This window comes from Pinus tabuliformis, chromosome 2_1 (assembly GCF_031772625.1).
Source record: "Pinus tabuliformis cultivar Carrire ecotype Pingquan chromosome 2_1, CPIR1, whole genome shotgun sequence".
In the NCBI taxonomy this organism is placed as follows: Eukaryota; Viridiplantae; Streptophyta; class Pinopsida; order Pinales; family Pinaceae; genus Pinus; species Pinus tabuliformis.
In genome coordinates, this window is record NC_142299.1 from 897,390,363 (window position 1) to 897,405,307 (window position 14,945).

Consider the following 14,945-nt stretch of genomic DNA (forward strand, 5'->3'; position numbering starts at 1 on the left):
TTGGTGGGGAATTTATGACACATTTATGCCATTTGGAGGGAGACAAGTGCAAGGTGGGGAGTACCGCCAAAAGGTCTAAGAGAGCGTGTCAAATTCTTGTCGTGCACCGAGATTTAGAGATCATTTTCATTTATCTTAAGAGACATAGATGTAAATTTAAAAATGAGTAAAATATGTACATCTTATTATGCTTTACCATTAAAATGGCTTTAGAGACTCTAATCTTTCATTCAAAATTTTATTTATTTTACATGATGAATGGAATGTCCACTCACATATACCATATTTTTTCTACAAACAACCACATATAATTTAAATAATTACATGAAATTTTTACACAATTTAAAATCTAACTTAATTATAATTTTAAAATTATTATATAATATATTCATATTTTTGTTTAAATATATTAAAAACTAAACTTATTTGCTTTTTTAAAGTAAAAAACACCCTATCATCACTAAAAATATTTTTAATAAAACTACAAAGCATTAAAAAACAATATCATACTAACCTGCTAGTAAAAACTGATCCATACCAACCCATCCCATCCATCCATGGAGTGTGAGACTAAAAATTGAATATTCTCTTTGAGGAAGGTAGGAATGAATTTGGAAATATGTAAAAGGTCCAATAACCCACCAACTCCCTTTAGGAAAAATGGAAAAATAAAAGATTAGTTAGCAAAACAACCTAACCTTCTTTCTTGAACTCCAATTTTCTCTCTGAAACATTCTCTGAGCCTGTTTGCCTTGTAAAGAGTGTCAAAAGTAGACAGCCCTCCAAATCGAAGGACAGGGCCTTGCTTTGGGAAGCCCGTCCCGCCGTGCGGTCGACCCCCCTGCGGATCCTCTGCAATTTTTTCCTGTCCCGATGCCTTTCCCCGTCTGAGTCCGGAGCTTCAATTCTCGGGGGAATTCTCCGTTCTTATGACAGAATTCCTTCCCCGTCCCAATTACGCTGCGATGGCCGTGGAATCAAACGGCTTCGCATTCAAAAGCCCACCCGACCTGTTACTCTCGTCTCCTCGCAACCCCAACGGTAAGGCCAGCGCGAATGAAGCAAAAATTCCGGCCGGAATCCCCAAACCCCACGCAATCGGCAAGGAGGAGGCCGCCGCCAATGGCAGCAGCAATCCGTCTACTGCCGACCATGCCGGCGGCGACGGCAGCGACGGTCAGGACAAAACGCCTCGCCTCCCTCGCTGGACGAGGCAGGAAATCCTGGTCTTGATCGAAGGAAAAAGAGTGGTCGAGAGCCGCGGCAAAAAGTCCAGGGTAACCGTCGATGGTCAGAACGGTCAGGTAAATACAGAATCCAAGTGGTCTTCAATTTCATCTTATTGCAAGCGGCATGGGGTCAGCAGGGAGCCTGTCCAGTGTAGAAAACGGTGGAGTAATTTATCTGGGGATTACAAGAAGATCAGAGATTGGGAAAACAGTCATGTTGAATTGCAGTCCTTCTGGGCCATGAGGAACGATATCAGACGGGAAAACAAGCTTCCCGGGTTTTTTGATAGAGAAGTCTACAGCATACTGGATAAGTTCATCGGGAAACAGGACGGCAGTAAGGAGGCGATCAGGGTGATGCAAGAACCCATCTTTGATAGCGGGCGGCCTTGTGGTGGCGGCGAAGATGCCTTGTTTTCTGATTTTGAGCATTCGGCCGAGGAAGAAGTTGCAGGCAGCCCTGAAAAGGAGGCGGCAGTGATGCTCGACAGCCCCACTACCACGGCTGCGACGCCACCCCAGCCCCATCGGCATGGTAAGTTGTTTTTTCATCGAATTTTTGTATAACTTCATGTTTATTAAGCACCCGTGTTCTCGTCATGGCATGGGATGGCCGCACCAGTATGAATTAGATGAGCTATGTTTTGAGTCGTTGACTTATAGTGTTTCTACCATAAAAGCATAGCAACCATAAAAGGTTTGGCTAAATTAGCCAAACTAATTTTCATAGAATAGTTTTCATGATTCGGGGCTGCACTGGAAATCATTGTTGTCAAGTTTGAATTCGAATCTGGTTATGGTACCATACAGGAAAAATCATTTGGTAAAAGTTCAGTAGCCAAAAAAATTGGGGAGTATGCATCTGACCAATAAAAAAAAGTTTGCTAAAATATCGGATTCAGTTTTGTCAACGATTGACTATGAATCCTAACAGAACAGACTACTTTGGCGGAACTGAATATTTGCTGAATTACCGAAGCTCCGATTCGTCCGAACTTGGTGACAATGCTGGAAACAAATATGCATGTGTCATTTCAGTATACCTACGTTTGATAACCTGCCAAGTATATGGCTTTTGTGTGTAAAGAAATTCAGTTGGTTTAAGTGAGAACTATTACATAGGGACTTTGATTGACAGTTGGTTGTGGTTGGTTATATAAATACAGTCCATTGAGCCTATTCATTGACATGGAAAGTATTAATGGCCTTGTAAAGTAATGGCAAGTTGGCTTCTCAGAGGCTCTCTGCCAGTCATACCTCCCAGCCTCCCTCTCATTGAGAGCAGCCATCTTAGGGGAAATTCAGTTATTTTGATTGTGTGAGCTGTATCAACCTATGTTACGGGTTTATCTTATGTGCATCATATGACCTGAATCATAACTCATTCAATGTGCCTTGTAACAAAGACACATATTTAGTCAGATGCAGGTTGCGCTGAGCAAGTGGAAACAAATCTTCTGTTAGAGAGTAGAATCTTTTGGTCAAAAGTTGCTCCCTACTAACCCTAGTAACAAGACTTGCAAGTGGAAACAATTCTTCTATCAGAACAATATGGTCTTTGGTCAAAAGTTGCTCTTTACTAACCATATTAAAATTTAACAGTACTTGCCAAGTATGGTTAGTATTCTTAGAACCAACTCAATTTTCTGGCTTGACGAGCTGAGTTGAAACTTCTGGTAAAACATGTTGAGTTTGGGTCTAAGTTACACAAGACTGGGACATGGGACCCCAAAACAAACTGTTTTTGGACATTTAGAAATGGAACTACATCAAATACACAACACGACAATGGTACACCATAGAATCCAGATCATACATATAGATTTAAAACAATAAACTGTAGATCATGTCATTAAACATATTACATAAATAATAGATGGAAATGCCAATGGCAAATATAAAACAGGTGTTAATTTTAGGTATGTTCTATGCTTAGAGCAATTTATTTCAATTTTCACAGTTAGCTCAATATCTTTTCCAGATTAGCAATCACATCAGCATTAAAGTAAACTGTAGATAGAACATAAACATAAATCGCAGAAGACAAGCCAAGACAAGAGGACACAAGATGTGGCGCTAGGCAGGCACAAACCCCAGTGTGGGGAAACCCTTGATCAATTCTTCTTATATGTTCTTCAATAGTTCAGCAGAGAGAGAGAGATAGTACGTTTATAACAGAAGTCAACACTTTGAATTATTTAGATAAGAGCATAGATCATCTCTAAGAAGATGATACATGAGATCAGTTGAAGACATGCTGCTTCAATTGATTCTCCAAGGTGACTCCTTCACCTATCGCTGTGTTGCATTTCGTGATCATGCTGCACCTCACCGTGCTGCACCATGCTGCACACATCATCACTATGCTGCATCTCATCACGCTTCATTAATCATGATTGTACCCATTACTTTATTGCATTATGTGCCATTGCTGCACCATGTTGCCATACTGACCTATGTGTTGGCTGCATCTTGCTTGCTTGTTGTCCCTTGCTTGCTTGTTGCCCCTAGCATGCTTGTTGTCCTTAGCATGCTTGTTGTTGCATGCTAGTTGTAACATTGCATGTTTGGTGTATTTGCTGCTAAGTACCATACAACTGTCCCAATGTTAGTTAGTTGTCCCTTGCATGCTGCTCTCCTTCGGAGACAGATGCTCTGGCTGTTCCGGTAGTTCCGGCTTTTCCCGACAATTCCGACAGTTCGCGACAGTTCCGGCTTTTCCCGACAGTTCCGGCTGTTCCCGACAGTTCCGGCAGTTCCGACAATTCTGGCTATTCCCGACAGTTCCAACAATTCCGACAATTCCTGCTATTCACGGCAATTCCTGCAGTTCTGACTGTTCCTGACAGTTCCGGCTTTTCCTGGCAATTCTGGCAATTCCCGCTATTCCGGCTTCTGCCCTCTGCATTAGGGCAGCGTTATCCCTTAAGATCTCTCCTCCTACTAAAACCCAAAGACAAGTAGAGAGGAAGAGATCCCAAGTGTGTTGAAATGACTTGAAGGCCACCTCTATTTATACTGAAACTTTGAGCACAAGTGGGGTTTATTTGGTTGCGGGCCGACCTTGACGAACTGTCCCATAACACAAATAAATTCATATCTCCATGAATACTTATCGAAATCAGATGATCTTTCGATCAATCCTACACCTCTCGTTGAGAGGGATCCAAGAAAAATATCAACTTCCATTAATAAGATGACCCACATGGAGTTTGGCCCTAGTTTCCAATTTTAACACTCCCTCTCAACTAGGGAGAACTCCATCCGCTGATCCATATGTCCGATTGTACTATCTCTGCCATCAGTGCTCTGCTGAACCATGAAGAAGAAGAATTGATCGAGAATGTCTCATACCATTTTCTACTGACCCAAAGTCAGTTTCATCTGAAGAGAGTGTGTCACATCACTCTTACTGGCCCGAAGTCAGTTTTATTGATCCCAGATCAATATTACAAGAGAGTGTCGCAAACCACTCATACTGATCCGAGACCAGTTTCATTGATCCCTGATCAATGGAGGTCATCCTAGCATAGGGTGTACGGTAGATACATCGATGCGTCCATTGATAGTACTACTATGGTCCCTAACCCCATTTCTGTGCTCATTGATCAAATGAGAGGTACTTCCCATGAGTCCCAGACATCATGGGTAGGATGCCTCGACAAGAGAATTAATCATCCTGTCCACAGGGGAACAAATCATCCTGCCCCACAGTCGCCACTGGAGAACTAATCATCCCGGCCCATAGGAGAACTAATCATCCTGTTTCACAGTTGCCACGGGAGAACTAATCATCCCGACCCACAGGAGAACTAATCATCCCGTTCCACAATCGCCACGAGGTATCACAGGGGAAGGTTGAACCTGTCATCCTGTACATAGCTATTAGCGTACCACTAGGGAAGGGTGAGTCGCCCTGTGGTTGTATGTTGCTCCAATAAGTACCCCAAACCCCCCAGAGCTCCCAGAGCTCAATGCATGCAACATGCAGGACCCTTATAAGAAGGTCTCTCAATGACTCCAAGTCGTTTGGGAAAGTCACAGATTTGACCTTTCCCGGGGGCTTTGACAAAATGTCTGCGACTTGTACATCAGTCTCAATGCAATGGAGCCTCCTCGCTCATCGACTTACCATATCCTAGATAAGGCAGTATCTGATGTCTATCTGCTGGAGCACTCGTCGAATACGGGATTCCTCAATAATCGAATCCCTCCTCTAGTTGTCACAAAGAATCACAGTGGTATTCATCATGTGTACAAACAGCGCACTTAAGAGCTTCTGCAACCATGCAGCTTCACACGAGATCATACTCGTAGCTATGTATTCAGTCTCGGCGGTGCTTATAGCAACCGACTTCTGCTTCCTACTCATCCATGATATCGAAGCAGAATCCAAAGAGAACCAGCACTGAGAGGTGCTCTAGTGATCCCCCACATTGCCTGCCCAGTCAACATTCGAATAATCATGCAGTTTCATATTTCTGGCAGTGTATTTCAATCCATGAGAGGCTGTGCCCCGAAGATATCTCAGAAGATTCTTGGCACCAATCCAGTGAGGCTCAACCAAATATGAGCTCACCATGCTAACTGCAAAACATATGTCCGGACGGAAGTTCACCAAGAACATCAACGCGAATGAGTTTATGAAACTTAGAGGCATTTCCCAAATATGGTTCGACATCACTACCATATAACTTCTGAAAGTTAAGATCCTCGAGGTAGTCACAGGCTTGCAGTTTATCATTCCACATCCGAAATCCAACTCCCTCTTACTTTTGCAAATGAGAAGGTCTGCACCTATCAGAAATAGGTCGTCCTCATAAGGTGCTGGTATGAGAGGTCTATCATCCACAACCTTCGAGTAATGGTTTGGATCGGTTTCACCCCTAGCAAATCTCAGCTTCATCAGACAGCTATAAATCCTCTCATACTACGCCCGGGGTGTTTTGCTTCAAGCCATAGAGGGCTTTCTTCCACCTATATACATGAGATTCCCGATCATGAATCTCAAACTCCTCGGGTTGTTCCAAACTTGTGGACCTACTACATGAGGGGAATGGTCCCCTTGTAAGATTTTCCTTCGGTACATCTCAGACATGTACCTTCATGCTCTTCTTGAATTCAGGCATCCTTGTTACCATTTGACTTACATCGGGTAGGGCCCCATAGGTAGACCTCTGGTGTTATAGATGCAATATGTCAATTGACATGATCCCCAATGGACCATCTTGCAACTTGATACAAATTTCGAACCCTGAACCCATGAGAAAAAGCATCTTTGAAAATTCTATTTTTTAACATATACCTTTCCATCGATGAATGCCACCCTGAAACATTTGACTTCCATTTTTGAGATGGAGACCACGTTCTTCTTGCGATTAGGTACATAAAAGAGATTCTTGTAAATGAATAGAGTTACCCTCATTCAATTGAGGGGTAACATTCCCTACACCCTTTCCGGGATAGGTGGCATCGACTCCAAGTATAATCCCATGGTTGTTTTCGTCTGTACCAAATTTGAGAGAACACCCTTCTATCCGATGAGGTGCCTTGAAGCACTATGATCAATAAGCCAGATTCCCAAAGAATCTGAAGGAGAGGGCCAATACAAGATAATGCTTCTTTATCTTATCAAAAACAACATTTGATTCTTCATACCTGGGGTTCCATGCTTTCTCTGAAGAGTCGGTCGTTTCCTTGATGACTTGCTTTCGCTGTCATTCCTCTGATCATTGAAGATGTCCCTGGAATGATTGTTATCATCATCAAGTGATGTGTCCCTACCTCAAACACTCCTTCGCATAATGGTCGAACTTATTACAACCAAGGCATCTGCCTTTCCTTCCACCCTTAGATCTGGGCTTCCCATTGAAGTGATCTTTAGGTAGGCCATCAGAAACTTCCACTGCGCCATTCTGATAATATTCTCTGCTTTGACTTCACCCTTGGTGAATTTGAAGAGAGATGAGGAATCCATTGATCCTTTTTTTTTTCTTTCCTAACTGTCTTTGGTGATTGCTCTTTCACTCTTGCTTGGGCATTATCTTCACCTCAGCTCTGATACCATGTTAATTTTAGGTATGTTCTATGCTTAGAGCAATTTATTTCAATTTTCACAGTTAGCTCAATATCTTTTCCAGATTAGCAATCACATCAGCATTAAAGTAAACTGTAGATAGAACATAAACATAAATCGCAGAAGACAAGCCAAGACAAGAGGACATAAGATGTGGCGCTAGGAAAGGACAAACCCCAATGTGGGGAAACCCTTGATCAATTCTTCTTATATGTTCTTCAATAGTTCAGTAGAGAGAGAGAGATAGTACGTTTATAACAGAAGTCAACACTTTGACTTATCTAGATAAGAGCATAGATCATCTCTAAGAAGATGATACATGAGATCAATTGAAGACATGCTGCTTCAACTGATTCTCCAAGGTGACTCCTTCACCTATCGTTGTGCCGCATTTCGTGATCATGCTGCACCTCACTGCTCTGCACCATGTTGCACCCATCATCACTATGCTGCATCTCATCACGCTTCATTAATCATGACTGTACCCATCACTATATTGCATTATGTGCCATTGCTGCACCATGTTGCCATATTGACCTGTGTGTTGGCTGCATCTTGCATGCTTGTTGCCCCTAGCATGCTTGTTGTCCTTAGCATGCTCGTTGTTGCATGCTAGTTGTCCCTTGCATGCTAGTTGTAACATTGCATGCTTGGTGTATTTGCTATTAAGTACCATACAACTGTCCCAATGTTAGTTAGTTGTTCCTTGCATGCTGCTCTCCTTCGGAGACAATTAGTTGTCCCTTGCATGCTGCTCTCCTTCCGAGGCAGATGCTCTGGCTGTTCCGACAGTTCCTGGCAGTTCCGGCAGTTCCCGGCAATTCTGGCAGTTCCCAGTAGTTTCGGCTGTTCCCGGCAGTTCCGTTAGTTCCCAACAGTTCCGACAGTTCCCAATAGTTCTAACAGTTCCCGACAGTTCCGACTGTTCCCGATAGTTCCGGCAGTTCCGTCAATTCCGGCTAGTCCCGTCAGTTCCGACAGTTCTAGCAATTCCTGCAGTTCGAGCTGTTCCCGACATTTCCGGCAGTTCCGACTTTTCTCGGCAGTTCCGGCAATTCTGGCTGTTTCGGTTTCTGCCCTCTGGATTAGGGTAGCGTTATCCCTTAGGATCTCTCCTCCTACTAAAACCCAAAGACAAATAGAGAGGAAGAGATCCCAAGTGTGTTGAAATGACTTGAAGGCCACCTCTATTTATACTGAAACGTTGAGCACAAGTGGGGTTTATTTGGTTGCTGGCTGACCTTGACGAATTGTCCCATAACACAAATAAATTCATATCTCCATGAATACTTATTGGAATCGGATGATCTTTAGATCAATCCTACACCTCTCGATGAGAGGGATCCAAGAAAAATATCAGCTTCCATTAATAAGATGACCCACATGGAGTTTGGCCCTAGTTGCCAATTTTAACAATAGGGTAGTAGAAGAATCTCATAGTGCATTCTCTTGCATAAGCCTATCATGAATAAATCATCACCATCACTGCTGCGATTATGCTCTCCTCCCTTCTCCTCTTACTCTATATCCAGTGCAATATCTACATCTATTGGCCTGGAGGATGAGCCCTCAAAGGATCATCATCATTAGAAGTGACCTGCTGTAGGACTAGTGCATTAAGATCTAAGTTGGTCAATGCTAACTCAAAACTGTCGTCCAAACATATTGTCAAGAAGTACATCCCACATCTTTGTCCTTCCTTTCAACCACTCTTCCCTCATCCTATATATAAGATAGCGGTTTGTGTGCACATTGTGCATACACCAATATCTCTACTCTTTAACAACAGGGTAGTAGAAGAATCTCATAGTGCATTCTCTTGCATAAGCCTATCATGAATAAATCATCACCATCACTGCTGCGATTGTGCTCTCCTCCCTTCTCCTCTTACTCTATATCCAGTGCAATATCTACATCTATTGGCCTGGAGGATGACCCCTCAAAGGATCATCATCATTAGAAGTGACCTGCTGTAGGACTAGTGCATTAAGATCTAAGTTGGTCAATGCTAACTCAAAACTGTCGTCCAAACATATTGTCAAGAAATACATCCCACATCTTTGTCCTTCCTTTCAACCACTCTTCCCTCATCCTATATATAAGATAGCGGTTTGTGTGCACATTGTGCATACACCAATATCTCTACTCTAGATTGCTTTTCGTCAAAGTTTGCACATGCCACATTATCTTATGTGCTCCAAATCCTCTTGAAGTAACTTGATAGAGAAGTCGCATGGATAATTGTTGTAGAATAGCACACATTGCCTCATGTGTTGCTTAACAAGCATAGGGCTTCTTAAGCCCTTTGTCTTTGATCACATCATAACCTTCAAATTTCTGAGTGGTAGTGGAAAACTCTATGAAGCCCCCCTCCACCTCATCAAGAGTGGCTCTATTGCTTAATGCAATCTTGTTCCATCTTGAAACCCAGTTGTCCATGTGAGGAAGGAATCTATGTGTAGGCTCAACATTGAGCCATTCATAATTGTAGTTGCTTAACACAAAGGTGTAGAATTCTTGACCCACTTGTTGTTAGAAGTCTCTCGCATAGTGGTGAACATTATCCTTGTTGATGTTCCACACTAAAGATACTCATTTTGAGAATAATTGCCCTCATAAACTCAATAATGGAGTACCATCCCTCATAAATATCCTCTCAAGATGGCTTTGTTTTTATTTTCAAACTACAACAAATAAATGAAAAAGTCCACGATCTTAAGGTTTACTTCCCCACTAGCAATCATCCAACACTGTACCCTTCACAATCTTGCTTGCTTGAGAATTCCAATACTTTGAAATAACCATGGACGTGAGAATGTTCTTAACATTCTATAACCTCTTAAGCATGATGAACTGAGAGGTAAATTGTGTATTTGCAATATTTAGAGGTGTAAGGGTATGTATGGTTTTGTACGAAATTGTGGATATGGTGTGCATCATCAATTAACACTCCCATCCACGTCACATTTGAAGTAATAGATTTTAAGTGCCAAATTCAAAGAATGCACAATACAAAGTGTCCATTTTCCACAATCATGTCAATAATCTTGTAAACAAGGGCTTTGTTTGTGATAATTTGAACACAAGTATCAACACCCAGGTCTTCGTTCACTTTCAAGAAGACAAATCCATTCTTTGATGATAACATGAAATTGATGAGGGGATGGTGGATACTTGATGAGGGCCATGCTGATTTAATAGGTGCTGTTACTTTTCTCTTGCACTGAAACCAAATCTACTTTCACCAAGATACATACATGGTTTCTTAACAATTTATAAGCAGCAGAAAATAATCGAGAGATGAAAACACATTCACACAAATTGACATGCTTGTTTATCCAGGAAACCCAAATGGGAAAACCTGCTTTCTTTGTTGTGTTATTTTATTATAGTTCTTGAGCAATTGGATCTATTACAAAGCAATCTGTCTCTCTGAGAACACACTTGTTCTCCTGTTGACCTAGCATGACTTGCCCTGAAAATCCCCTGATCTTGCTCCTATTTTCTTGTGCACTAGTAGTCCCTATTTGCTTGCGCAAATCCTCCTATTTGCTAGTGCAAATCCTGGCTCCTTTTATTTAGCGCAAATCCCTATTTCCTTGCACACTTGTGGCCTCCTATTCTTTAGCGCACAAGCTCTCAAAGAATTGATCTCACAAACTCATGATAATCCTGTGCCTTTGTCCCTCTTTATAGAACCCAAGTCGAGCATGCAAGTAGGCCTAGCTCAATTTAGAAGCTCAAGTTCTGATTGCGGGTTAATTGAGAGTTTAATGGTTCTCTCTCCAATCAACACTTGGAGTCTTAACTCGTTCTCTCTCCAATCAAGACTGAAGACTAACTTGTTCTAGTTGAACTTGTAACTGCCACTTTGTTCTATAGTCAAACTGAAGAAGACTCCATGTCACCGAAGCTCCAACACTACGCATGCTATCTTGATGATCATTCCAGTAAATTGGAAATAAACTCATCCTAATTGAAGTCTATCTCATGAGTTCACACTCATGGTAGAGAAAGACAAATTGAGGTCTTCACTAGCTAAGGCACAAGCCAAAAGACCTTCACTCGCTACATTTTCAACAGGTGCTATGAGTTTATCCACCTTCTTCTTTACTTTAACCAACAATGTGGTTTTAAATTGGAGCTCATTCAACTAGATCTTGACACTTCTCAATAAATAAAGGTGACTGTGCAACATCAATTGAAAAGGAAATTAAGATAAAAGAAGAATTTGATGGTAAAATCCATCTCCTTGTGCAACCCTTGTTGGTTTGTTGTAGGTCCCACTATCAAAATGATATGTTACTACCACCTATGTTGGATAAGTTCTTCAAGAATGGAAGACGTTCATTATCTCTTTGTGTTTGACATGCTGTTGCTATGATCCTTATGCCAATAGATTTCTCTCTCGACATACTTTTTCTTTGGTTAGGGGCAGATGTGGCTGTGCTTTGCTTCATTGTCTTTGGAGGGCCAATAAATGGGTTTTCACTAGGAAGTAGGTGCTCTTAAATTTGATATTGCAAAAGTTGTATGCTCAATAACAATGTTGTCCGCCAATATACTTACCTTTGAGCCTTGGTCTTTTGGCTACATACTTCCATAATGGGTATTTGTTGTCTTGATTTTGTTTTGTGGCAGTTGTAGGGACAACTCTATTTCTAGTGATGTCAACTCCACTTTTGATAGATGAAGTATGTGACAACAATGATTGGATGTGGAGGAGGAGGAATGATTCCAACACTGACATTTTCCTCCTTTCTTTGAGCGACAATTCTTGGATTGAGCCATAATTTTTGTGGTATGGTTGTAGAATAACGTCGTTGTTCGAGAAATGACAAAATGAAAATTAATGGTACAATTTAGAGCATTGAATGCCTAAAATCTTAGGGTTCTCTTTCTTAATACTCTTTCTTAGGGTTTTTGCGAATGAAAGGTAAGAGAAATGAGGAGAGAGTGTGTTTAACTTGTTTCTTGCGCAACCCTTGACGCTTTTCATTCACCAACATGCTTGACATGTTGAGACATGATATGTTAGAGTGTCGGACATGCACATGAGACATGTCTTGCATAGTGCATAGGGTTTGTGTCCCTTGTGTGTTTGACACGTAGTGAACGCACATCCTACATATCCATGTATTCAACATGCGACACATAAGGGATGTGTCTTGTGAGTTAGACCTTGGTTAAGTGCCAAGTTATTATTGATTTATTTTTGGGTTTGTCGAGTTTCCAAGTTTTCTCAAGTTTATGTTACCTAATCTTTTAAAAAATTGAGCTATTGCCATGTTATACACCAAGTTCAAAGTAGATGGACTCTCCATTATGGGTTTTGTGAGTCCAGATCATGTGACTTTGTTACTAATATCTGATGAAGTTCAACTTATCTTTGAAAAGTTGTAGTTTTCTAGGATTTCCACTAAAATTGATCTAGCGTGGCCGAGTAATGTTTATGTATGTTCAAAGTTGACAACGAATTATGTAAACATGTGTAAAGAAAATGTATTAGTTACTTCCAAGTTAGTTTTATACCATAACTGCAGTTATGTAACGGAGGAGGCTCTTATAAAACTGATGAATGCTCGAACTATTGTAATCATGGAGAATCATTCTTGATAAAATAAAGAATCCAATCCCTTGCCTCGTGGATGTTTCCTTGACACCTTGTCAAAGTTTTACCACGTAAAATCTTGTGTTTTTACTTATGTCATTGTGTTCGGTTTCCATTCAACTTCATTTTATATCTTTCTTGTTTAATTAACCACTTAAACCAACAAGTGGTATCAGAGCAAGTTGAGTTTAGGAAGAGAAAGACGTTGCGTCCTGAGAAAGTCGATTAAAATATTTGAGCCCGCGGAGCCGTTGGTGGAACGTTGTCCAGAGCAGCTGTGTTTGCAAGGAGGAGGAGCGATGAACGCTGCCGCCATTATTAACATTGGACGTTGTCGAGGGATTCAGCCCACCAGTGCTGTAGGAGAAAGAAGTATGCACAACACATTTTTTTATTGAGTTTGAGTTGGCTGCATTTTTTATTTTATTTTTTATTTTTTATTTTTATTTTTTTATTTTTTTCTGAAGTGGTTTTTTTGAAGCGGTAAAGCCTGAAGAAGTACGCACAACACAACACATTTTTTATTGAGTTGAGTGTAGACGCTGAGTTTTTTCTGAAGCGATAAAGGCTGAAGAAGTACGCATTTTTTGTAAGTCCGAAGGAGGAAGCCCGTTGGTGGTCGAGCCATCATTGGAGAAACTGAAACTGCTGGCCTGTCCCACTGATGGTCGTGCTGTCGGACAAAGAAATACGCGTGCCATTGTTGAAGCCGCTGGCTTGTTCAGAGCTGCCCAGAATTACGGTAAAGCCTGTTGGCCTATCCAGAGTCGCAAAGCATTCATAGTTGGTGCCGGTTGGTGGGACGCACAGTGCCACAGAGCAGTCCAGTGGGCAAACACTGCGTGAAGAAGGTTTTTTTTATAAGAAAAAAACAGCAACATTGTTTCTCACTGTGGAGGCCGGGTATTTTTTTCCCCAACAAAAATTTGTTGAATAAATTCATTGCATTGAAGAAAATAATTTTTTTTTCTTTAGGAAACTGAAGTAGGGTTGGTTAAAAGGGTTTCTTTAAATTGAAGAACAGAGTTTTTTCCAGGAAAAATGAAATTAAATAAAAGAGAATTTTTCATAAAACTGTCGTAAGCTTTTTTATTTTCCAATAAATTGAAAAACAAGGGGGACAATTTTTTTTGGAAAGGAACAAAATTCTGGAATTTTCTTTGGTAACAGAAATTGGAGAAGAAAAATAGAATTCTGGAATTTTCTTTGGTAACAAAAATTGGAGAAGAAAAACAAAATTCTGGAATTTTCTTTGGTAACAGAAATTGGAGTAGAAAATATTAGAAACCCTAGTTGGAAGACAAAAACCCTAGGAGGAAAGAAATGGCCAAAATGACAAATGCAAAGTTCGAGGTGGATAAATTCACAAGCAAGAATAACTTTGCTTTATGGAAACTTAAAGTTAGGGATTTGCTGGTGCAACAAGGGTTGCACAAAGCATTGGATGGGGCAAATAAGAAACTTGCTAGCATGACAGATTTAGACTGGAAGGACTTGGATGCTCGAGCTCTCAGTACCATTAGGTTATGCCTGGCAGCTGAAGTTCTCTTCAACATTGTTGAAGAGAGTACAGGTGCAGGTTTATGGGAAATATTGGAAAACTATATATGACAAAATCGTTAACCAATAGAATTTATTTGAAACGACAATTGTACAGTCTTTGGATGAAGGAGGGTACAAAAGTTGCAAAACATTTAAATGTTTTTAATACACTTATATGCCAATTATCAAATATGGAAGTTAAAATTCAGGGAGAAGACAAAGCTATAACCTTGTTGCCATGTTGCTTGGGAGCGGGAGCGGGAGCGACCATTTTCAGAAGCTCCCAGTTTGGGAGCGAATCCGGGAGCGATTTTTTAAAAATATATATATATTTTTATATTTTTTAATTTTTGATACATATATGTCAACAAAAACATGTAGAATGATGAATTAGACATAAAAAACATAAAAAAACATAGATTGATCATTGAACCATATCACATCAATCATCTAGAAATTATAATCGTCATCAACCATGTCCACAAGT

General features: G+C 40.7%; 1 protein-coding gene across 3 annotated transcripts in view; it reads left to right on the top strand.

Annotated features, from left to right (window-relative positions):
- The first annotated feature begins 652 nt into the window (after positions 1 to 652).
- Positions 653 to 14,945, top strand: part of LOC149203546 (Homeodomain-like superfamily protein) — an 80,616-nt gene continuing 66,323 nt past the window's right edge. The window contains exon 1 of one of the 3 annotated variants that reach the window (XM_089403495.1): positions 653 to 1,764. In XM_089403495.1, the coding sequence (XP_089259621.1) occupies positions 930 to 1,764 (835 nt within the window). In that variant the 5' untranslated portion in view covers positions 653 to 929. The remainder of the gene's footprint in view (positions 1,765 to 14,945) is intronic. The other 2 variants (XM_089403494.1, XM_089403493.1) reach the window with 2 other exon arrangements.